This window comes from Vigna radiata, chromosome 7 (genome assembly GCF_000741045.1).
Source record: "Vigna radiata var. radiata cultivar VC1973A chromosome 7, Vradiata_ver6, whole genome shotgun sequence".
NCBI lineage: Eukaryota > Viridiplantae > Streptophyta > Magnoliopsida > Fabales > Fabaceae > Vigna > Vigna radiata.
The window spans coordinates 55231282-55256615 of NC_028357.1; the positions used below are offsets into that span (position 1 = coordinate 55231282).

General features: G+C 31.9%; 3 protein-coding genes across 7 annotated transcripts; 2 read left to right on the forward strand and 1 right to left on the reverse strand.

Annotated features, from left to right (window-relative positions):
- Positions 1-1730: 1730 nt before the first annotated feature.
- LOC106768742 (serine/threonine-protein kinase SRK2A) lies at positions 1731-5653 on the forward strand. Its single transcript, XM_014654031.2, has 9 exons — positions 1731-2404; positions 2931-3005; positions 3103-3204; positions 3294-3347; positions 3445-3537; positions 3630-3722; positions 4017-4121; positions 4223-4321; positions 5079-5653. Exons 1-9 carry the CDS (start codon positions 2285-2287, stop codon positions 5391-5393), a joined length of 1056 nt encoding a protein of 351 aa, XP_014509517.1. The 5' UTR covers positions 1731-2284; the 3' UTR covers positions 5394-5653.
- Positions 5654-8612: 2959 nt separating this feature from the next.
- Positions 8613-14890, forward strand: LOC106769019 (ferrochelatase-2, chloroplastic). Of its 3 annotated transcripts, none has more exons than XM_014654459.2 (11): positions 8613-8853; positions 8950-9111; positions 9733-10060; positions 10176-10319; positions 10812-10913; positions 12081-12184; positions 12284-12410; positions 12766-12918; positions 13537-13637; positions 13768-13969; positions 14168-14890. In XM_014654459.2, exons 2-11 carry the CDS (start codon positions 9005-9007, stop codon positions 14390-14392), a joined length of 1593 nt encoding a protein of 530 aa, XP_014509945.1. In that variant the 5' UTR covers positions 8613-8853; positions 8950-9004; the 3' UTR covers positions 14393-14890. The 3 variants fall into 3 exon arrangements, with proteins under 3 accessions (XP_014509945.1, XP_014509946.1, XP_022640108.1); XM_014654460.2 differs by having other exon boundaries at positions 9834-10060; XM_022784387.1 differs by lacking the exon at positions 8613-8853 and having other exon boundaries at positions 8861-9111.
- A 1311-nt stretch (positions 14891-16201) lies between these two features.
- LOC106765758 (TOM1-like protein 5) lies at positions 16202-21703 on the reverse strand. Of its 3 annotated transcripts, none has more exons than XM_014650483.2 (11): positions 21266-21703; positions 20906-20987; positions 20361-20467; positions 20151-20229; positions 19829-19927; positions 19623-19736; positions 18824-18972; positions 18424-18499; positions 17904-17989; positions 17065-17226; positions 16202-16829 (listed from the first exon to the last, which is right to left on the reverse strand). In XM_014650483.2, the coding sequence occupies exons 3-11, from the start codon at positions 20456-20458 to the stop codon at positions 16496-16498; spliced, it is 1197 nt and encodes a 398-aa protein (XP_014505969.1). In that variant the 5' UTR covers positions 20459-20467; positions 20906-20987; positions 21266-21703; the 3' UTR covers positions 16202-16495. The 3 variants fall into 3 exon arrangements, with proteins under 3 accessions (XP_014505969.1, XP_022640109.1, XP_014505968.1); XM_022784388.1 differs by having other exon boundaries at positions 20906-20990; XM_014650482.2 differs by lacking the exon at positions 20906-20987.
- Positions 21704-25334: the final 3631 nt, after the last annotated feature.

Genomic DNA, 25334 nt, shown 5'->3' on the forward strand with positions numbered 1-25334 from the left:
CTACAGTTAAGTTGAATGAATGTTCCTTTGGTAAACTTCGTTTAACCTTTTATCTTTGTTTGTCTGTTTATTTTTTTGTTTGTTATAATCACTTTAATAGTATGAACAAATAAAAACATTTTTGTTGATTAAGTACAAGATAAAAACGATGTTGAAATATAAAATAAGATTTAAATTTATGTGTCTATATGTGGTTTTTTTTGTAAAACTTCATTATTACACTTTTAGTTTCCGTATAATTGAACTCTTAGTAGTAATAAAATCATTGTATATATATTTTGGGATTATAATTATTTGAATAGCTTAAATATAATTTTATATGTTATTTTTGAGTTAACTATTTTCTGTATATATATATTGATTGTGAGATCATTTCTATAGTATTTTAATATCATTAAATTGTGATTTTACAATTATTTAAGTTATTTAATTATTTATTTTACTTTGATAAGATATTTATTGGTTGATAACTAGAATCATAATGAGGACTATTAAATAAACTAAAAAAATACAAACTTATAATTTAAAAATATGCAAGTTATCTAATATTAAGACTTAATCCAATAATCAATTATATTATTATTGGTTATGTTATAACTTTCAACTATTTTAAACATTTTAAACTTACTTTCTCATCAACTCTTAGCTAGTTTTTCAGTTACAACTGAGCTTTTCAACTAATTTTATAAATATTGTCCAAAAGTAAGAACAAAACTGTTCAATTTTCATATTTCATTTAAGATTATAGCACTTAAATCCATAACATTTTTTTTTAATTTTTATGTCTTATTTATTATGTTAATATTTTAAAGTAATTTTTTGTTATTTTCAATAAGAGTAAATAATACAATGGTATTAACAAGTTTTTATGCATATTTTTCAGACTAGGTATAATATAAATCAAATAAAACGATATATAATTTTTTTATTATTCAGGGTGAAGTTACATATTTTATAAAGAAGAAGTTGCATATTTACCAGTACACATTTTAAAAGGATTATATGATTATTTTCCATAATAAATATTGTCTTTAATTACACATGAATAAATAAAAGAGATACGATTTGAAATTAAAATTATAGTTTAAGATTGCAAAAATTTATATTGATTTTACCTTAAAAGTTTATTACTAAATTTAAATTGAGATTGGCAACAGTGTTTGAGAAAAAAAAATACAAAAACAAGATATTTAATATCTGAAAGTTTCCTAGTAGCATTTTTATTCAATATTAAGTCATTGATTTTATCATAAATAATCACCATACCAGTGTATTTGTTTTTTGAGTTATATGGTTATGATTGGATATAACGAGTTTTGATAGAAATATTTTATTTTTTAAGAAAATGAAAGGAAGATGTTTGGTAATTTTGTGGATGTGAGAATTTCTCTCAACGTTTAAAGGATAACATTTGTTATATTATTCATTAATGAGTAAAACAATAAATTAAATGAATACATTAATTATATATTATTATGTATTAAAAAAGGTAATTAAGAATTTCATTTAAAACATTTGAAATTATAAATAAATAAGAATTATAATTTCTTAAGTGTTCCTAATAACAAAACGTATATACGTGGGGTTGCGTTGCATACAATATTACGTATTTGCTTGATTAATTAATAATTAAAGGGTGGAGTGGTTCTTGGGCGAGTGAAAGAAAGAAAGAAAGAAACTGTTAAATTAAAAAAAAAAAGAAAAAAAAAAGAAGGTAGCTTGTGAAAACGACAAAGAAGATTGAGGAATGAAGAGAAAGGAGTCCGTGTCCTGTCCCCTACAGCATCGGCGTTGTAAGAGATCCCATTCCAAATACCAATTCCAAATTTGCAATCTCAATTCTCAGTTTCACAACTCAAATAAGAAACCAAACCAAAAGGGTACTCACTAATTAACTGGATTCAAGCTGGTTTGCCTTCATCTTCTTCATCTTCATTGATTAGATCCCATCCTACCCCAATTTTCTAATGTTTTCTCTCTCACTCTCCCACGTGCACTTTCTTCTCTCCCGCTCTAAATAATTCTTCATTTCCACCCTCCAATCTCTCTCTCTATACATATATTACACATTATTGTATGTGTGTGGAAAAAGAACCGTTTTTTTTTTATCAGTGAAAGGGACCACCTTTATATAACCCTTTTGATCAGAGTGTAAAATGGTGTTGTGATTCTAAAGGGTCTTGCATGCCCCCTTTGAGTTTCAAGTTTCAAGTTTGAACCCCCTTTCTTCCATTCGTAACCATAATAACAGGTAGCATCTTTGGTTGAGTTGAGGGATTTGATTATGGATAAGTATGAGGCTGTCAAGGATTTGGGAGCTGGGAATTTTGGGGTGGCCAGGCTCATGAGGAACAAGGAGACCAAGGAGCTTGTTGCCATGAAATACATCGAGCGTGGTCAAAAGGTTTCTTTCTTTCTTTTCTTTTGTTTCTTTCTTTATTTCTTTCTTTTAAAAAATTGAATTTTATATTTTGTTTTTTCATTTCTTCAATCTTCAGATTTGTTATTACTTGCACGTTTTGCATGTGAAATGATGATTAATGAAGGGCATGTGAGGTTGAAGCTCTGATTTGTGAAAAGTGAAAAATCTGGGAAAGGTGTTACATGGTTTTTTGTCTCAATTTCATAACGCGTGATCGAAAGAAATGTAGGAAGTGATGGAAAATACAATTATAAACTATCTTGTTTTTAATTGTGTAGTAGCTCTTTCCCGGAGATAGTTGATTCTGTTTACTGATTATTATGAACTGATTTTCTTTCACTAAATCTTTGAGTTGGCTAATCCAACGCATGGCTTGTATTCTGCTACCACACTAGATGTAGATGTTCATATTCTTTTATTTGTTTCTTGTTTTTAATTTCTATTTATGAAATTGAAAAGCTATTGTTTTGGCTTCTAAAAGTTTTATTCACCCCTTCTGCAATTCCAGATTGACGAGAATGTGGCAAGGGAGATTATCAACCACAGATCCCTTCGGCACCCCAATATCATTCGCTTCAAGGAGGCAAGGATTTAAGCTGTTGACATGTTGAATTATTTGGTATTGAGTACTTTATATAATTAAATTATTTACTCATTTAAATCGCATTTTGGTTTTGTAGGTGGTTTTGACCCCCACTCATTTGGCCATAGTGATGGAGTATGCAGCTGGAGGAGAGCTCTTTGAGAGGATATGCAATGCTGGCAGGTTCAGTGAAGATGAGGTTGATAACTTCCTCGTGAAATTTTCTTCACACCCTTAGTGCCTTTTCTTGTATCCATGTCTCATTTATTTTCCCCTTTGATTGTGCAGGCTAGATATTTCTTTCAGCAGCTTATTTCTGGTGTGCACTACTGTCATGCCATGGTATAATAATTCTAAAGTTCTTGAAAAATTATTGAACTTTCTCCGCTCTGAATTGTACAAAGTGAGACAACTTATGATTTTACTCCTTTTTTTGCAGCAAATTTGCCACAGAGATTTGAAGTTAGAAAACACACTTTTAGATGGTAGCCCTGCACCCCGCTTGAAAATTTGTGACTTTGGCTATTCCAAGGTACTACAATGATTAGATTAACACTAGTTTCAAAGTTGTAATAATATGCACCTTAGTGTCATATGTCTGAACGTTTCTGATTTTTGGTTTAGTCATCTTTGCTTCATTCACGACCCAAATCAACTGTTGGAACTCCAGCTTATATAGCACCAGAGGTTCTTTCCAGGAGAGAGTATGATGGAAAGGTATGTAATCTACAGTCTACATATATTTGGTTCTTTATAGTTCCCTATATCTTTGTATGTGTGGCTGTGTTGTAGGATGTTAACATCATCTTTCTGTCTGCTGCATGTCAGTCTTTGGGTTTATTTGAATAGGGAGATGGGAGATTTCTTTTCATTTCTTGTTACACCTTGCCTATCTCTAATTTTGTAGCTTTGTTTCTCTGACCATGCTACCTGGAAAAGTCTTTATATGTATCTATTATGACCAATATATCAATGAATCTAATTAATGTTCTTTTCTAAAAATTGTTTTAGCTGGCTGATGTATGGTCGTGTGGAGTGACTCTTTATGTGATGCTGGTTGGAGCTTACCCTTTTGAGGATCAGGATGACCCTAGGAATTTTAGGAAAACAATTCAGGTACAATACCATCACTGTATCATCACTGTTAATACTGATTCTGATACTCTTTCATGCTATATTCTCATTATCTTACCCATATTTCCTGTTCTCATCTGCAGCGAATAATGGCTGTTCAATACAAAATCCCTGATTATGTTCACATATCTCAAGACTGCAGACACCTCCTTTCTCGTATATTTGTAGCAAATCCATTAAGGGTATGTTATGATTTTCAAGTAACTCTTGTTTCCTTCTTACATGACAAACCATCTTAACCGTATTATAATCCTGAGTTACAATTATGTTATTTTGTTGACTTGTAACCCTTGCGAATCATAATGTTGATGTTAAATAATCAAGCTGGTGAAATAAACCCTGTTGACTGAAAGCTATACCTATTGGGAAGTTCTACACCCAACCCCTATTCTTTAATAATCATCTGCTACCCTCTTGTTTTGTTGATTGGTAAAGATCAAAATTTTCCATTTTCCCTCTTGTTAAACTAGAACTTGAATTGGGTATTCTTTTCGCTCCTCTGCACTGCTTTCCATACCTCATGCTTAGGTTTGTCAAAAATCCGGGACAATGCAAAATTGAGACTTGTACAATTTGAAAAGAAATCTTATCATATTTTATGAAGAACTAATGGTATTTTTTTTCAAAATTTTGGTGCCATGTACTGACTTCGGAGAATGAATTTGCTGGTTAATTGTTGTAAGAGTTTAACATACACTAAGTCCTTATTAATTTAATTACTTGTGTGGCTTTAAATCTATATAGAGCTTCCCTATTTTTGGTTCACCTATGTTATCTTCACTTCATTCACCACTTTTGATATGCTTTTAACAGAAGACAACATTTTAAGCACAAACTTTGTGCTTTTGAAAGTACACTTGACTGAATTTGATATCAGGAGTCAATATGTAGTTTACATCAAGCTAACTGCCACACCTGGTTCTCTCTATTTGTCTGCAGAGAATCTCCCTTAAGGAAATTAAGAACCACCCATGGTTTTTGAAGAATCTTCCAAGAGAGCTAACTGAATCAGCTCAAGCTGTCTATTACCAGAGAGGCAACCCAAGTTTTTCTGTTCAAAGTGTGGAGGAGATAATGAAAATTGTGGGAGAAGCAAGGGACCCTCCTCCAGTTTCTAGGCCTGTCAAAGGTTTTGGCTGGGACGGTGAAGAAGACGAAGGGGAAGAAGATGTGGAGGAAGAGGAGGATGAAGAAGATGAATATGACAAGAGGGTGAAGGAAGTTCATGCCAGTGGAGAATTTCAAATCAGCTAAGCAGAATAATTCTTGTGTTCTTGGTTAAAGTTTCATTTTTATTTTTTTTATGCTAGAAGTCACCTATTTTTATGTGTACTATAATTTATATTAACTACTATGAACCAGCGAGGCAGTCTAAGTTACTGCACTGTCCATGTAATGTATTAGTATTACCTGTATCACCATGGAAGTCGTGTATGAGAACAGTAGTTGTCTGATAACTTTTAAATTACTCATCCATTTATAACCCAGCTAGTTAACTTTAAAATGCTTTTATAGCACACAAAACAATGACCTCAACCATGTATGGTGCCTTAAGTTCTTGTTCTTGGTTCTGGTTTACTTTGAGAATGCTATATCACAGAAAGTGGATGATTATCTTGCTCATGTCAGAAAATGATTTTAACCATGTGCTCATAGTACATTAGTTTTTTTTTTCAAGAGAATTACCACTGGACTAAACTTTACAAGTGATCATTTAGTTTTTCAAGAGAAATAACAAACATACTTCGGAACTAAATATGTACATTATAGTTTTAACTTTATATATATATATATATATATATATATATATCATAATTCTTAATTTTGTTTTTAGTGAGAAACAATCTCTTTGCTGAACATGTTGCAGACTTCATAAGGTTTAAAATAAGTTGTCATATTTATTTATAAGCATTTCTGAAAAAAATAAGTGTGTTTATTTCAAAGATACCAAGGAATTCCTAAAAACTTAATAGTAAACCTTTTCATGTGCCTTTGCATAGGGCATAGAATATTTTATAGTCCATTAAATGTAGTCTCCAACACTTGAGTGTTATATAATTATTAGTCTATACGTGTTTGAAACGTTGATTCAAATAGTGAACTAGTTAGAAAACTTACAGTTTACATTACTGTTCGTATTGTATGTTGGTGGGAGATTTTTTAGATTGGTTAAATATAATTATTTTTCATTATACATGTAAGAAAATAGTCTTAGCTGATATTGATTAAGATTTTTTTCTACACATAATTGGTGCTTTTTGTTGATGTGAAAAATACTTTTTTTCTTAAGTTATTTTTTGATGAATATAGATTAATTATTTTTTATTAACATATGTTGGAACTATTTCTTAATTAATGATATTCAGATATAATAGTTTTTTTTTTTGAATTAATGGAAGTTGAATTTTTTTTAATCGATGATGATAAAATTATTTTGAGTGATTTAAGTTAAATCTTTCTCCATTGATATTTCTAAGGTTATTTTTCGATTGTCATAATCGAAATTATTTATTTGTTGATGTGAAACAATCTTATTTATTAGTTAATGTTAAACAATGTTTTCTTAAATGTACCCTTGATATACTAAAAGTACCATCAAACAATATCAAGAAAACAAAAATCTTATTGGTGTCATCTAAAAATATCTATCAGAAATTAGATAAAACGTAACATTGAGTAACATTAGCTAAAAAACAATATCGAATTAATATTTTTAATCATTAAATATATTTAATTTTAAACAAACTTTTATATTTAATATTGAAATACTTATATAAAGATTAGAAAACTTAAATTATTTTATTTAAACACCATAGTTAAAAGATAAAATAACATAAAACCAATTTAAATTTAGTGTGTTGTAATTTTTGTAGAAATTGTGGGATTATTTGGAACACATATATAAGGTTGTCTAAGAGGCATAAACACCTACTACTCAGTCAAACATCCCATTTGCAAAAGGGTTGAAATGCTTTATTGGTCAACCAACCTGAAAGGTATCAGTACTTAAGGGTTAACCAACCTATTTGGATAAGATAAATATTATCTATTTTTATTTTGTTTTACCTTTTTTTAGAAATAAAATGGGTTAAGCATGCATATATTTTATTTTTTAAACTAATTAGTATTTTGAACATGTGTATTGTACAACATAAATATTTATTTCTAACTAAAAATAAAAAATAAGTTAATATTTTTAAATACTGCATGAAAATTTATAATAGATAGTTTAAATCGTTATTATGTTACTTTTAACTATTTGCTAAAAAAACATTGAGATTTAATTCATAAATATAAAATAATGCTAGTTTGGGTTGATTAAGATGCAATGCTTTTTCCTAATTATGACATTAATGCGCAAAATGAACATTAAAGATAAGTCTCACTTTCTGAGTTAGAGAAGTTGGATATTTTAATTTCTACAATATAATAAATTAGAAGAAAATGTTAGAAATTCAATTTTGAATACACTTTATAGAATAATATTAGTATATCTCATTTATTGGGCATTTCTTATGAATTTATGGTTTGCAAAGTTTTATCGTATAATGTATATTAAGTAAAAAATATTGCTAATACTTCTCGTATTAAAATACGTAACTTTTAAGTAAGACATTTTCTCTTATTACTCCTATAAGTAGACATTTTCAATATAATTATTCTTCTATCTTATGAATATGCACTATATCTTAATAACTTTACAACATAATCTTCTCTTAGTTATCTCGAACTATACTTAAACCTTTTAACCTTCTATTCCCAAAGTTAGCAAAATGGATTGGAAAATCCCTTACATGCCTAAATCTAAGCTTAATATGCTAAAACACACAAAAAGTTTTTTTTTTTTCCTAAGCTAAAAATACTTTTCTTTTTCCCTTAACCTATTGGTATATTAAACCCAAATTGCATTGACCTTTAACAAGTTAAATTGTTCATTGGATTATTCTAAATTTCAATAATTGAAAACATAATTATTTATATTTTAAAAACATTTATCAATTGTAATTTAGAGATATAAAGGTAGGTTAATTAAGGAAGTTATTCGCTAATTATAAATATATATTACTTTAGAAAAGAGAGAATAAAAAAAGTACTAATTTAAGAAAATATAAAAAAATTATTTCATTTTCTAAATCATGTATTATAAATCTGGATTAGACTCGTCTTTCTCGTTATCCATCCCTAACCTTCTGCTAAAAAAAATAAATCAACCCCTCGTCTGAAAAAATAACTTAAAATATATGTACCATACACAATACACCTATATCGAAGAGGATAATTCAGAAATTCCTTCTTTTTTTTCATTTATGATTTTTTTTATCAATTAATAAAAAATGATTTAATACAAATAAGGCCAGAAAAAGTATACCAATCAAGGAAAGAATGGCGTGTCCATGTAAGGAAAAATATCCAGGAAAATGGTGGGCAGTAAAAATTGTTGGAGATGAGACGATAATAACAAAAAAAAAAAAAAAAAAACAGGAGTTGTGGATTTTTCTCTGTCTCAGCCGTCACTCTCATCCTTAAGGGTCCCAATTTCAGATGGAAATGGAGTTTCATCATTTATGACATTTTCCACCTTTGTATTAAAACCAGTCCAATTGCAGATATACAAAATGTAAAAAAAAAAATGGAAATTTACATGGTCTTCTTCATTCACATTATACCCTTTGCTTAGGGATTGCTCCTTCTCTTTCAGTTTTTTGGAGATTTGGTAAAGTTTTTTCCTTTTCAGTAAATTACTTCTGGGTTTAGTTTCTTTCAGAGCCTTGAGTTTCGCTGCTAAGGGTTCAAACATGCATTTGTGCAGAAACAGAAAGACAAGAAAGCGGTGAAAGTGCTGTATTTTTTTAATTAATCGAGCTATGAATTCTCCAATTCATGCCCCTTCGCCACCTTCCTCTTCTTCTTGCTCGTATAACCGTCCTCCTCCTTGCCTCAGTCCTGGTTCTCGTAATTTCAAGTCTCCTCTGTGAGTGTTCCTTTTGACAGTTGTAGTTATGTGTTCTGAAATTTTCAGCATCTAACTTGTCGGATTCGAAGATGGAGTTATTTACCTTGAAACATCATATTTTAAAATCCGATTAGTGGTGGTAACTGGTATAAGATGACTTCTCGTGTGTTGATCATGGAAGTAAGCATTCCTTAATTATACAATGAGGGTCGAAAGTTGCATTCCGTAGTCCGATATGCAATTCTCTGAGTTACGTTAAAATGCTTAAATGGATTTCACTAAATTGTTGATATTATAGAAACTAAGATTCTGTACTTCGAAAACATGTAAAGGTTTTGTTGAGTCCAATTTTAAGATTTATTATAAACAAGAGTTATTTCAAGTACACTTTGCTACCTCTTACCTAAATTTCCATGACCTGGTTTAAACTCTAGTTTCGATTTCCCCCGTTTTCTTTAAGCTGTGAAGTTCTACAGATCATCCAAATGCCTTTATTTTTATTATTTCCTACCCATTGTGCATCTGAGCCCAACATATGACAACTGATGTTTACAGTTCATGTGAATGCCCAAAATTCATCTTGAACTTTTTCCTCATGTTAAACTGTGCTTTAATTTTAATATTTTTTTATTTTCAAAGGTTGTTGCCACAGACAATCCGTACCTCTCAAAAGATGTATCGCTGCTCTGGAGGCCATGTGGAGGCTTCTTCTAACACTAATCCTTTGAAAAATTATGTAGTGGGAAGAAGTACTTCAGGGTGGTTTGAAACACAGCCCTTGGTTGCTGAGCAGTTAGTCAAGAGGCGCTTGTTTCCAGTTGAAGCTTTAGCAACTCCAACAGTTCAAGATTTTTCTGATACACCTCTTATCGGTGATGATAAGATTGGAGTGTTATTGTTGAACCTCGGAGGTCCAGAGACTCTAGAAGATGTCCAGCCTTTTTTGTTTAACCTTTTTGCTGACCCAGTAATATTCTAGCTTAGCACANTATTCCTTTGAGCTACTTGTTTTTATAGATTATTTAAAAATATTGATTTTTTACTGTTTATGGTTTGTTTCTATTTTCTGAACAATTGTGTAGGATATTATACGACTACCAAGGTTATTTAGCTTTCTTCAGAAGCCACTGGCCAAATTTGTATCTGTTTTGAGAGCACCAAAGAGCAAAGAAGGCTATGCTTCTATTGGGGGTGGATCTCCTCTAAGACGCATAACTGATGCACAGGCATGGCACTTCCTACTAGCTTCTTTTCCACACATTACTATATATTTCACTTTGAACATGTTAGTTAGTGCATTTGAGACGTCAAATGTTAAACAATTGCCTACGAACACGAGTGGTTCAGAGCTCTGTATATGCACCAAATGCATATAACTGTTTTAGAATGTGAAACAAAACCACCTCTCTACGAAGAAGATTTTGTTCTTTGTATGTAGTTATTTAAAACAAAGAAGTTATAACTGTTTTCAGCAGCCAAAATTGTTTCCATGTGGAATTTAACGTTCTCTACTCATTTAATCTTTTTCTAAGCATTAGAAACTAAGTTTTGAAGTTTTCAAATGTTTATTAGATTTTACAATTGAGTATTTCTTTTCTGAGTGATTTTGAATACTGATGTTAGGGGTTGAGATACACAGCATATACACGCCATTAAATGCTTTCTTTTGTCTGTTTTCTTTGTCGTTGCTCTAGCTCTTCTAATGGTTCTGTACACAGGCTGAAGAGTTGAGAAAGTCTCTTTGGGCGAAGAATGTCCCAGCCAAAGTGTATGTTGGCATGCGTTATTGGCATCCATTCACTGAAGAGGCTATTGAACAGGTACTCGGTCATCTTGTTCTTCAAATACCAATTGAAATTGGATTGCATTTATTATGATTATGCCACTGGCAGTCCTTATTTTTATAAGTTTCAATACGCTGATTAGTTGTTTATAAATATATGAAACGAGTAATTTTTCACCGATTTGATATGAAATTAAAAAATCTACATGAGTTGGTGACATACGTTTACTTGCTTTAACTGCCTTTCTGTTTGTTAGGATTTCTTGGCTGATAATTATGTATCCTACATAAGCCATTCACAAGTCTTTATGGCCAAGTGATCTATAATATTCCAGAGTTTGATCTTTCCTCCTTCATTGTTCTAATGAAAAGTTGAATTTCAGTGCACGGTGGGCCAGAATTTTTCAACCCGAAATGGCTATTTTTGTGAGCAGTTTCTTTTAGATGTACTATAAAATCATTATGGGTCTTTTACCAAACAACGGCTAGTTGGTTCATAACGTCCTTATATACCATTCTAATTCCAAAACATAATTTTGATTCAGACTGGTACTATAGCTAATTTGAAATAATTTGGTCTCCTTTCACTACACTTTAGCAGACACACTAATGTGGTTGTTGTAAAAGATATTGAAAAATTAGCCTAAAAAATATATATTGAAGAGGGTAAAATTAGACGATATAAAGTTCCTTTGAGAAAATGGGAGTATATAAATTAGCCAAAAATTTCTATTTATTAATTTAGTATATTTATGTAAGCTACATTCAAGTGAAGTAAGAACCCTTTTTAAAAACCATACTTTTGGTTTGTCTTATAAACTAGTGTTTAACCTTTAGACGTTATTACCATTCTTAATGCATAACTTATGTATTCTTTGGGACAGTTGAAGGTTGCTATGTTATATAATCAAAGATGTGCAGTCTAACAGGTTATCCTCTTGAATAAACTTTTACCTTCAAACTGATCCGTACCTTAATCTACTGTGTATGGAAACTATACGAGAAATAAATATTGTAATCTTGGTTTACTCATTTGGGGAGAGTATATAAGAAACAGGGTGGAGGAAACATGATATAATTTGACATAGGTGAACATGATATTTGTCTAAGTAATGAATATAGCTTCATTTATCATTTGTCTCTCTGATATATTTTCAATCCAATGTGAATTAATTTTTCCTTTGAAATAATATACACCATGTAGATTAAAAGGGATGGAATTACAAAGCTTGTTGTGCTTCCACTTTATCCACAATTTTCAATTTCAACCAGTGGTTCAAGTCTTCGTCTCTTAGAGAGTATATTCAGGTGATTGCTTTAGTAAAAATGTACTGTGGTCACATCAATATGCTTCAAATTATCTAACATCCAGTTTTATTATGAATTATGTATGTATTGGTTCTTCAGAGAGGATGAATATCTAGTTAAGATGCAGCACACGGTAATTCCTTCATGGTACCAGCGTGAAGGATACATTAATGCCATGGCAAATTTAATTGAAAAAGAGATGAAAGGTTTTGATTGTCCTGAGAAGGTAATTCATGTTTAAGTGACTTAGACAAGTGTGTTGGTCCCAGACATTTTTGTCTTGTCGTCATCATTATTCTTTGAATATTTATAGCAGAATTTATGTAGTCAGCATATCAAATATTTCTGGATAGGTTAGTGAATGATGACTGTTGAGAGTGACACGATCTACTATGTTAAAGTGTATTATACATTTTTTCTTTTTTATGAAGATTTTTCTGTTAACAACTTCGGTTATCTTCATATTTTGTTTTGTAATGCTGATGAAGTTTTTCCTGTACTTGAGTTCACCTTGAGCTTTTGGCTGTCACTTCATTTTATACACTTGTTGCTGACAGTAATTGATTTGATGCATGTTGAAGGTCATGATATTCTTTAGTGCACATGGAGTGCCTCTTGCCTATGTAGAAGAGGCTGGTGATCCATACAAAGCAGAGATGGAGGAATGTGTTGATTTAATCATGGAAGAGCTTGAAAAGAGAAAGATAACTAACGCATACACCCTTGCTTATCAGGTCACTACTTATTTTTTAATTATTCTTGTTTTCTGTTACCAAATTATCACTACATGATATTGATTTATGGTTAAAAGGAAAAATGAAAAAAAAAAAAAAGTTAAGTACTGGGGGTTTATACATGTATATGGAATATGTTATACTGAAATTGGAACCTTAACATCTATCCAAAAATGGACATTTCTATCACGGTTGGCAATATCCAGCACAAGAAAGTAAAAAAACCAGACTCTAAAGTGAGATTTCTGTTTATGTATATAAAGGATAAGGCTATTGATCGAGTTCTCCCCAAAATTGTGACTGGTATTTCTCTTAAAAGATGAGTGATTAAAATATATTCTGAACAGTTCATGTGATTCACCTGTCATTACATAAAGAAAGATCTTTGCCAAATGTATACCTCTTTGATAGAAGATCTTGGGGGAATATGGTGAGTACTAGGAAACAGTATTCTGGCCAAAGTGTGAAACTAGATCGCTCATTTATGTTAATAGGCCAACTAGATTACTTATCTCAAACAATAAATCTATACCAATCTCTTCCACAACCAAACCTGGCTATTCTCTTCAGATACATCATTTTCAAATTTCTAACAATTGGGTATAATTCTTGTTACAGAGTAGAGTTGGACCTGTGGAATGGTTAAAACCCTATACAGATGAGACAATAGTTGAACTTGGGAAAAAGGGAGTAAAAAGTCTGCTGGCTGTACCAATTAGGTGACACCAGCCTTCATTATCTTTACTGTTTCTCTTACAACTATTTATATGGTTGCTTGCTGCCTTCTCTTCTTTGCCCCTGTCTGATACCTATATGACTAGTCTTTTGATAAATTCTGTTGATTCACAGCTTTGTCAGCGAGCATATTGAAACTCTAGAAGAAATTGATGTAGAGTACAAAGAATTGGCTCTAAACTCTGGTATAGAAAAATGGGGTCGTGTTCCTGCTCTAGGAACTGAACCCACCTTCATTTCAGATTTGGCAGATGCCGTAATTGAGAGTCTCCCTTATGTTGGTGCAATGGCAGTTTCAAACCTTGAAGCTCGACAGGTACCATTATCATTTTTGTATTATAGCAAGAGTTATCTTATTCTGCGTTCTCTACTGAGTTGTATAGAAGCACAGACCTAGACAATTTCCATTTCAGCAAACTGTTGATAGAAATTGAGCCAATAGGTGTAGTGATATTGTATCTTGCAATTTCATTTCATACTTATTTCATTTTCTCTAATAGAAAGATTTTGGCAGTCTTTGGTTCCACTGGGCAGCGTAGAAGAGTTATTGGCAGCATATGATTCACAGCGTAGGGAGTTGCCACCACCGGTAATTGTGTGGGAATGGGGATGGACCAAAAGTGCTGAAACTTGGAATGGAAGAGCTGCTATGCTTGCTGTGCTTCTTCTGTTGTTTTTAGAAGTCACCACTGGTGAGGGATTTCTGCACCAGTGGGGAATATTGCCCTTGTTTAGGTGAGTTAATCCTCACCAACCCTCCATGGCAGTTAAATTTAGTTTTGCTTGTATATGTATACACCATTAGCATCACATATGTCCCTTAAAATGGAAGGCATGCACTCAGGAGCTCTCAAATGTAGTTTTGACAGTTTATCTGTGGATGGAAACAAGAGAAAAATAATGTATAGTGATGTGGTTTGTATAGTACCTCTTGTATGTATCTAAAGCAGAGTTTTTGACATCACAATTTCCTTTCGGCTCTTGAGACTTTACAAGTTTTACTATTTTGTTGACAAAAAAAGGGAGTTTTGCATAAACTCTTGTTCATTTTGGTTTACATTTCCCGGCTAGTAAACCATAAGAACATATTGGTTTTAGACGTGCTACTGATTTTGATTGTATTCCAGTTACAAAATATGTATTTGTCTATCTTTTTGGACTCTGAACTATGTATGTTATAATCTCTAACCAGAAGCAAGGTTGAGGTTATGATCAACAAACCTCCAACCATTGTTTTTACTGCTACGAGTATTTTGATTTTTGCTTCCAACTTCCAAACCCTCACAATTATAGAATTTTATCCACCATAAACTTCACATGCGGAACAAATTTACGGAGATATATTCAGTTTGCTCAATCCCGTTTTTTGTAGATAACATGATGATGAGTTGAATATAGTTGAAAACTGGACGTTCAGAAACGATTCATAACTGTTTTGAATAATCAAGATTCATAATTCTAGTCTACCACCTTTCATAATGGAAGCTACGTTCACTAAATAATTTTTCATGTTAAACCTCGTAAAAAAATTGTTGATATAACTCTCTTGAGACAAACTTAGAATATATTAAGATCTTTCTCTACGAACTTAATGTCAATGACAAAATATTTCACCCAATCCTTCAAACCAAAGTGTTTCACTTCATATAGTATCATACCTTTGCCATTAGTTGCAAACAACAAGAAAGCAAATTTGATTTCCACTAACCTTCTAGTAAAATTTTAAATACTATTGGCATGTGAATTGATTTAATCCATAAATAAATTTATTAAACTTGCATACGTACTAATGCTCATTATCAGTGAGAAGAATTCTTCAAGATGTTTCATATATGACCATTACTATATATCACAATTAAGGAGTGTCGTTTTCACATTTATTTGATGTAACTTAAAATAAAAAATGAGCTACTACCGTCATTATCACTCATAAAGAATCTTTCTTAAATTCAAAAGAAAATATCTCCTTATAATTGATTCTTTGTGTTTGAGCGAACCCTCTAACTACAAGTGTTGTCTTATATATCTCAGTGTTGCCCTGTTAGCCTTTATTTGTTTTAAAGATCCATCTACATCCAATCCAATGACTTTTATACCACGAGACAATTCAAAGAGATTCAACACTTGTTTAAATGTCATAAACTTCATCTCATCTTTCATAGCAATATACATGGAAACTCTGATGGTGATGTGAATGGAGGGACAATGGAGGAAGAAGGCAAGAATAGAAGCATATGATCTGAGGTAGGGCGGAGGTCACTAAGAGCCAGGCTTGTGGAGGTGGAAGATATGGTTTAGAAGGTGTGAAGTAGTGGAGTAGTGTTAGTTCATTGGAAGGAGGGAGAGTGATGAAGAAAAAGGGGTGGGAGTGAGAGAGGTTGGTGATCTTTGAAGAAGTTGTGGCTGAGTCATCAAAAAGATATCGATGGAACTACCTGGTTGATGCTTGTGAGTGAAATTCCGAAGAACTTGTACTCTTAATGATGCAGACATAATATTATAAATCTCCATCAGTAAATGAAAAATAAAAACCAATTACAACTAACAGTTGGTGTAAGAAAAATATATTAAGAGCTTGTAAGTTGAGAGAAGAAAATATTATATAGTTTCCTAGAGATTAGAAAAGAAAAAACATTATCACACTAGGACTTGGAACTTACAAAACTTCTGGTCTCGTGGCACGTGATCTCAGAAACTCCTTAATTACATGCATTCCTACAAACTGAAGCAGCTATAACCCCCCATCTCTCACTCCAACACACGAAAAAGGACTACAACAGAAATCACTAACTTCAATTCCAATACCGTAGAAGGTTAAAAAAGATGTATTTGTGTTAAAAGATCAATCACTAAAATCAAAGCTTCCACTGTGAGAGCTGCTGCCATTGTGACTATGCAAGGAAAGGCCTCTCAAGTGGCCAGCCAAAGTAGCACCATCCTTTTTATTTTCCTGAAAATATCTCTCCCTCTCAATGTGTTTTGAAGGTGGTGGTGGAATTGCCATGTGAGGAGGAATCACAGCAGGTGCAGGACAATTATTAGCTTCTCGAGATGGCTCCAAAGATAGTGGTCTTATTAACGGCCGATTTAGTCTCTCTTCAAGCAAACCAAAGTGAGGAAACTCAGGTTCCCTTTTTTCATCTTCAGGCCTTGCGCAAGCCTTTCCTTTGCGTAATCTACCACCATTGTTCATAACAAATATATCAGCCCACCTTCACACTATACTCATAAGCTCGGTTTGAAGTTTCCTTTTTTTTAATAATGACTTAACAAGAAAAGAATCTAAAGAACTAAAATGAATCAAATTCATTGGGTAAAATAAAAAAAATAAAAAAAGGAAAGGGGTATTCATGATACTGTTTCATCCTTGATAAGAAGGGAATAAGTTTTGATCAAGAATATGCAAGGTACCTCCGGAATAACTGTTCTGGTTCTTCTTCCTCTTCTGCTTCTTCACACTCCAAGTGATTAGCTATTGTCATGGCTCTGCCCGAAAGAAGTGCATCATGTCTTGTAAGAACTTTCTGGAGTTGCTCGTTTAATTCAATTGCTCGAGAAACTGTCCTCTCATCTCTACATACAACCAGAGAAAAAACAGTTCATGGTAAAAATTTAACATTGAACAAAGGCATTCATGTGAAAATTCATTAGTATTACTCAAATTTTCTTTAAAAAAGTTCACAAAAATATTGCTGGTTTCAGATCAAATAACCATTCGAGCAATTGATTATATTAAAATTATGATTCATGAGTAGCTGCTTAGGGATTATTTTTTTAACATTCTTAAGAATTATTCATTTGTAATTTCCCCTAAATACATCAATGTTTCCATTATATTATATATACATACATACATACACACACACACACACACACACACACACACACACACACACACACACACACACACACACACACACACATATATATATATATATATATATATATATATATATATATACATATATATCAGTTGAAAAAGTAAATAGCATGTTCATCTAATATTCGGCTTACTTGGTGAAAAATAACAAGCAATATAAAAACTAAAAATTAGGTTTCTCTTAGCTCAACAACAAAAATCTACTGCGTATGAATCATTGAAATTGATCAAGTATCAAGAAAATTTCTAAGATACCACGGACCAGAAGCAAAGGCATTACAATCAATCCTCTTAACATTTCAAGTGTAGAAATAAGAAAAAAAAAATTGTATATGTTTATAACAGAAAGATAATTTTGGAGCAGCCTTACCGAGAAGTCATCACAAGATGCATTACCCTTTGCTTCTGAAATGAACACTGCTCAACAAGATCAAGAGTGAATTCATCTTTTGCTGCCTAGAAAAGAAAAAAATATAGTTTCAGCTAAAGATGAAATGTGATTGTTTCATGGTTCATTCATATATCTCAGGGTATTTGATTCACAATAAAATATATATTTCAAGAACATCATAGTGATTTGTCCAGTTCCTTTCTATTGAAAGCATATGTCTCACTAACTTTTGAATTTGTTATACAAAAGAAGTTCTTAATGTTTCTATACTAGCTCTGTTTATCATCATCAATCACTATCTTAGGCCATTCAATCTCTGCCCTTGTTGTCAATCTCAACCAAGCAAAACAAACGAGAGGACTATTACTTTGACTGAAAGTTGAACAAACATAGTAGGATGTGTGGATGCTAAGATAATTCATGTATGAATCAAAAATAAGGAACAAGTCATATTCTAGAAGGCAAAATATGGTTTAAGGATGGCAGGTCCTTGGCTCACCTGAGGATGCTGGGCATTAATGGCATCAAGGACTTCTTTTAAAACTTCTAACGCATTGCTAGCCTTTTGTATAATGCTGCCAAACACAATTGCAGAATAAGAGATGTGCTTAGCTGGATCAAAAAAATGACAGCAACAAACTATTTTTAGAGTAATATTTCTTCTTCTCCACCAGCTCAGTGGAGAGGTCTCCAGATAAAGAATAATCCATGCTTCTGAATTTATCAAAGAAAAAGGGTGGGGGCACTAGCAGAAAGAATCTAATGAAAATTCATTTTCAAATGTAGTTCTTTTCATTGTTTCATTTGATAAAAATGATCAGTACATCCAGGCATATCTAGTAAGAGAAGGATTTCTAAAGAATCTGTCCATAAGTATACCAAATATAAAGATAAGTCACCTAGATTCAGCAACCGTTTGGGACTCTGCTTGCTGATGTCTAGTGGGGGCCTGATCTGTGTTCGGTACATTGTTAATCCCATTAAGTTGAGAATGAGGACGATTTGATGGGGTCACTTGATCCCTTTGAGGAAACTGCACCCCAGCACTCTGGAAAAGAGCAACACAGTTTTAACTTTGCCAAATAATAAACTAGTACTGACAAAAAGTTGTTTCCATATGATAATTTCTGTCACACACACACACACACAAAAAGAAGGAAAGGGGATACGAGAGTCACGACTGTCTAGAATTCAGGTAGAAAAAAATGTCAGAAAGGGAAATTTATTAGCAAATATTGCAGATCCTCAAGACCTTTGAAAGGGAATTTACAGCATATTTATGGGCCACCCATAAAGGAAAAATAACATCATTTACTAACCTAACAAATTTGAGATCATTCTTCCCGCTTCATACAAACTTCTAAAATAACCTTTACAAATTTATAATTGCATTTCATAAACCAAAATCAAAGACTACCGTAAGACCTGGCAACCATACCCAAATTCAGTATATGCAAGTTAGCACTAACTATCTTCTTCAAATATGAATGCAAGAATAGGGTGTGCTATATCCGCTTCTTACTTCATTATTCATTCTAGTAAAAACCAAAACCTCACTATAAAACCCATAATGCCTAAATTACTTCACTTTTCATATTCTGCTAAGGGAAAATAGTCTAGCTGCCAATTACTAATAAAATAATATATATCAGAATCATAAGGAAATCTCAGGGTTGTACTTCACATATCTGTACCTACCACCAAATCATAATATGCATTATAATACTGTGGAAACTTTCCAGAAGCCCCACCAAGGGATGTTTGTGTGGCATCTAGTAGCAGAAATATCCGCTCCCTTACAGGCAAATCTGACTGTATGCAAAGAAGAAGAAAAAAAAACAGAGAGACAGTGAGTAAGAAAAAATAAGTTTGATAAAGAACAATAGTCTGTGGAGACAACTCACTTTTTTCTTCACAATTTTTACAAGAATGGGGATGATTCCTGTATCAATCACCTGCTGGTGAACATGTTCTCCAATATTGTTCATCAACATTTCCAGCAACTAGAAAATCAACAGATGATACACAAGTTAGTACTACACGTATAGGAAACTAAGTAATATAAATATTCAAGAAGAGAAAATCGCAGAGCCAAGTTTCATTTAAGGTATGCTAAAAAAATGTCATGCCAAATTATCTTCACATAAGTTGTGGGTGTAGTAAAGACATCTAGAAAATTCACACACAATACGATAAACAGACAAATCCACGAGTTGCTATACTCACCAAGACTGCATAAAGTTGAATATTAGGGTTCTTGTAACCCAACCTCTTTTTTATAGTTTTGATGACATCTCTAGCCTGCCTGAATATTCAGAGGAAAAAAAAAGGATGCTCAATAACATCCACATTACTTGTAGCCCAGGATTACTCTGGGCACATTTATGATGCCACAAAACTTGAACGTCGTATAACTAAAATAAAGTTGTGGGGTACCTTTTATCATGAGCGACTAATTCACAGATTTCAATATTTTTTATCCAATCAGTTTCAGCCAGTTTCTCACTTGTTGCAGCAATGACCAGAGCTGCCATTTTTTTTTTCTGCATAAAAAATTTCATAATTCAATAATATATAAAATTGATAAGATACTTCAGACTAGAAAGCAAACATTGACCAGAGTAAATATCAATTGAAACTAAATTAGATCCATTTTCACTAACTAGAAACAAACGAGATCTATCAGTAAAGAGACAAAATACAACCTTAAATAATAATTAATCCAAATTGAATACCAAACAGAGAATAAGCATTAGTGCCTTGGAAGAATAGCACTACATAATATACTATAAACTAAAACATGGATTCCATATTGCATAAGACTGTTAGCCATTGTATATATAATTTCACAAGGGAAGTGGAAGTTAATTGATCAACAACACACAAAATTAGTTGCCATCACAAGACTCAGCATTTGTCCTATATAAAACATCATCAAAGATAGGACAATTAAAGTGATCTCAGCAAGAGATGAAACTCACATGTTGTGGCAGAATTAGAAGAACAGTGTTAAACTAAATGCCTAGCAACCAAATTATGAACCACCTGTATGACATGAGTGTCCTGCTACAGCAAAAAATTTAAGGCGAGATAGTTCAGCACTTAACCCAATTCCAATGTCAGTTCAAAGAAATGGAACTGAGGAAAATGATAAAGAATTATAGTCTTGGTGTCCGCAACCCAAATGATCAGATCTTGATTAAGGCACATCAAAGACGAAAGCGAAAGTAAAAAGTGAAACCTTAAAACAAAACTTAAAGCACTAATGGTTCATGGCCAAGGTAGCACACACTTGGAGAAAAGACTACAACAGTAGTAGTAATTAAGAAATATATTTTTACCTGGAACAAAAACAAAGATCACGAGGAAGATGCCAATCATTCACTGATGAACCTGGGAGAGGTTCGGCATTCCAATTGCAACCCAATACCGAAGATCAGTTTAGCTGCTGCTTTATTCTTACCCAGAGAGCTTTTCTTTTTGGTTAGCTTTAAAGTTGAGAGCTTTTTAACATATGATGATGAAATAGTTAATTGGGCAAGTAAGTACTAAAGTTAAAGTTGTGAGAAATAACCAGGTTCTCAAAGAGAGATATGAATGAAAGTGGGCTGTGCCAAGAAATGAATAGAGTAAGAGAAGAGAGAGTGAAAAATCTCAAGGTTTGGGTTTGGTTTGTGTTTGTTGTTTGTTAGGTAATTGAACAAACTACAACACCGCCAGGAGACCTGTCCCTGTCTTGTCGTTCTTCTCTCCAAAAGCTATATCTTCTTTTCCAAGGAGAAGCTGCAATTTGATAACCTCACCATTTCTTCTGTACAGTTGCATGTGCTTCAACCTTTTACCTGATGACACGTATAATTCATGTTTTTAATTATTTCTTAGAGAAAGGCTTTTAACTAAATAAAAAAAAATCTTGAAATAATTATTCTGCCCTTTTTTATGTTCTGCTGATATATCTAGTAAGAGTATTATTATATATCAGAGTGTTATTACTGTGTGCAGTTGAGTCAAATAGAATAAAATAAAGTAAATTTATCGGATCTGAGTTAAATTGAATCGAATTGAATTTAGTTAAATCAAATTAAAATAAATCAATTGAATTGAACTAAATCGAAACAAGTTGAATTGAATCATAGCAAGTCAAGTTGAATCGAATCAAATGAACTAAATCAAATCAAACTGAAATAAATTAAACTGAGTTGAACTAAATCAAGTTGAGTCGAACCGAATCTAACAAAACCATGACAAATCAAATAGAACCAAACCAAACTGAATTAAACAAAATCGAACCGAACAAAAAAAAGTCGAACTGAACCAAGCCATGTCGAACCGAGTCAAACAGAACCGAGTCAAGAAGAGCCGAGCCAAACTGAGCTACACCTAGCCAAGCCGAGCCGAAATGAGCCAAGTTGAGATGTATTGAACTGTCACAAACTGAGATGAGCTGAGTCAAACCCAACCAAATCGAGTCGAACCAAATTGAAAAGAAACCACCCTAACCGAACCCACAAGGCCCGAGCCAAGACAAGACAAAATGAGCCAAGCTGAGTCGAACCGAACCGACACGTACCGAGACAAGTCGATCCTAATCGAACTGAGTCGAACCCAATTGAAACAAAACAAACCTAACCGAACTGAACCGTGCCGAACCAAGCCAAGTCAAACTGAGACGAGTCAAACAAAACAGAGTTGAGCCGACTTGAACATCAACGAACCGAATCGAACCAAGGTAAGTCGAACCAAACCGATCTGAATGGAGTAGAGGCGATTAAAGCTGAATCGAGCCGAACCGAACTAAGTCGGACTAAGCCAAGCTGACTCAAACCAACCGAGCCAAACTGAACTGAGCTGAACCGAATCGATCCAAACTGAAATGAACCGAGCCGAGTCGAGCCGAACTAAATTGGGCAAGCCCAACCGAGTTGAGCTGAACTGAGCCGAACCAAGCTACGCTAAATTGAACTGAACCTAATCAAACTAAACCAAGTTGAATCAAATCGAACAAACCTAACATAACCGAACGGAATTGAACCAAACCAAACCAATTCAATTCTAGTTGAGCCAAATGAGTTGGACCGAGTCGAACCAAACTGAACCGAACTAAAACAAATCGAGTTATTCTAAAAGAATAAAGTAAGTTTATCTAAAATTAAAATTAGGTTAATGGAACTTATTTATGCGTTTAAATAAAAATTTATATACAATTACATATAAACTATAATATATGTATATATTTAAGTAAAATGATACTTTTTTAAAATTAAAAAATATAATAATTATTTAAAAAAAAACAACTCATAAACGTAGAACAACCTAAGCTTATTGGATCACAACTAAAAAGATTAGATAAAAGAATGTTCAATTTAATTTAAATTACCTTTTTTTTTTTCATCTAATCCAATTACTTTACAGATATTGTGTCCATAATTTACGTGTGGTTATAGAAAAGAAGTGGAGGGTGAAGTTATCATTACCTACTGAGTTTTGTGTTGGTTGTTCCACGTGTCAGGTATGGTCCTCTGCAATATATTCGCAATACACTTGTCTTTTCCCTGACCTTTGATTGTGTTAAAAAAACATACTTTTATATGAATAATGATAGTTAATTAATATTCTTTTGACAATATTTGAATATTATTTACGTGTTATTATGTGATTGGTCATAATAGTGTTTATGATTATTATTATTATTATTGATTAAAGAGTAATTTTGAACGAATTACACAATGACAAGTAGATGATGTTCAAATATTATCAAAAAATGTTGTCTAAGTATCATTATAAAATAAGTGTAAAAAATTGCTAAGTATCAAAATATTATAGTATATGAAAAACAATTAAGCACTCCCGTGTAACTATATGTATTTCCCTCACTAAAAATTTAGAGTATATGTATATTATTACTCCAATGTAACAAAAAAAAACCATCCCTTTGTGAGACTTACTAATTAAAGAAGATCCGTACCATATGGCTAATAAGAGTTATCCTCCTTTGATAAAATGAATGCAATTTTAAAATACTTGTCTTACTCATAAATCAAATTAATGAATAGAACAGTAGTTTTTTAAAAATGTCGATCAAATATTTTATTTAGAAAGTCGGATTATAAATAGAATTTTTTTATTAATAATTTCATTTTATAAGAATTATCATTTTTAAAAATAATTTCTAAACTTTTTATTCATTTTCTTTCTAGATTTTTTATTTCATTTTTCATTTAATTGAATGTTGAAGTACATCATAGAACTTTTGACATTGAGGTATAAAATCTTATATAATTGGAATCTCGAACAAAGTAATTTTATCTTTTATTTTTTTCTTTAAGTATTGTTTATTGCATATTTGGGTGTATAGGTTTGTATTTAATGTTAAAAGGTTCAAGATAAATCTTTGTTTGGTCACGATTGTACGGGTGTGTTTATGTATAACAACTTGTGTCGGGTAAAGCCTGTGTTGAATAAGAATTTATCCAAATAATGGAAGTTGGTAAATTATAATAAAGTTAATTGAACTTGATTAATTGTGACCAAGCATGATTTTGATTGATAGTAAAATTGATGATTAATCTTCTTTTTATATTTATTTTATTATTTATTATAGGCTTAATTAAATTTAATTTTGATAAATCTTAATACTTTTAAATGAATTTTATTAATTTGTTTAGTTTTGTCAGTGTTTGAAAATTTTCTATTTTCAATTGAGCTTTATTATGATTTTTTTAATTGGACAATGGTTATTATCTTAATTTGTCCTAATTTAGTTTTTCTCACTTGTTATTTTGTATTAATACTAAATTACTTAGTGAGCTTAATATGATGTTAAACAAATACAATGATTTTGTATTAATATTAAATTACTTAGTACTGAGTTACAACAAAGTTTACATCCCTTAAAAATTATTTATAAGCTTAGATTAAACTTCCTTTCCTCTTAAGTATACCACAAATAATTATAAGTGAAAGTAAATCCTTTCTTCCTATTAAATTGGAAACTTTTTCTAATTTATATCTCAAGTTCTATATCTTTCTATTTTTTACTTTTTTTTATTTCGAAAATTATAGTTTTTCTTTTTCTTTATAATTAATTAACTACACTTTTTATTGAATTATTTCTTTAATTAATCGAACGAAACCAGGGATAACATAATTAGTCATTAATCATTTTATATTATTATTGAATAAGCTTCACCCACCCATTCCCTCTATTTATATATATATAAAAACATTGTGTGGCATCATGTCTTATCCGAGCTTGGTCTTATCCATATGTTACTCTTAAAATACTCTGAATATTTTACTAACTACTTGCTTATATTATAGCTTCAATGGTTTAAACTTTAAATTAAAAAGTATAAACTCTCTGGAAAAAGGTTTCTTTTTGGAGACAATTTGCTTCATATAAAGAATTGA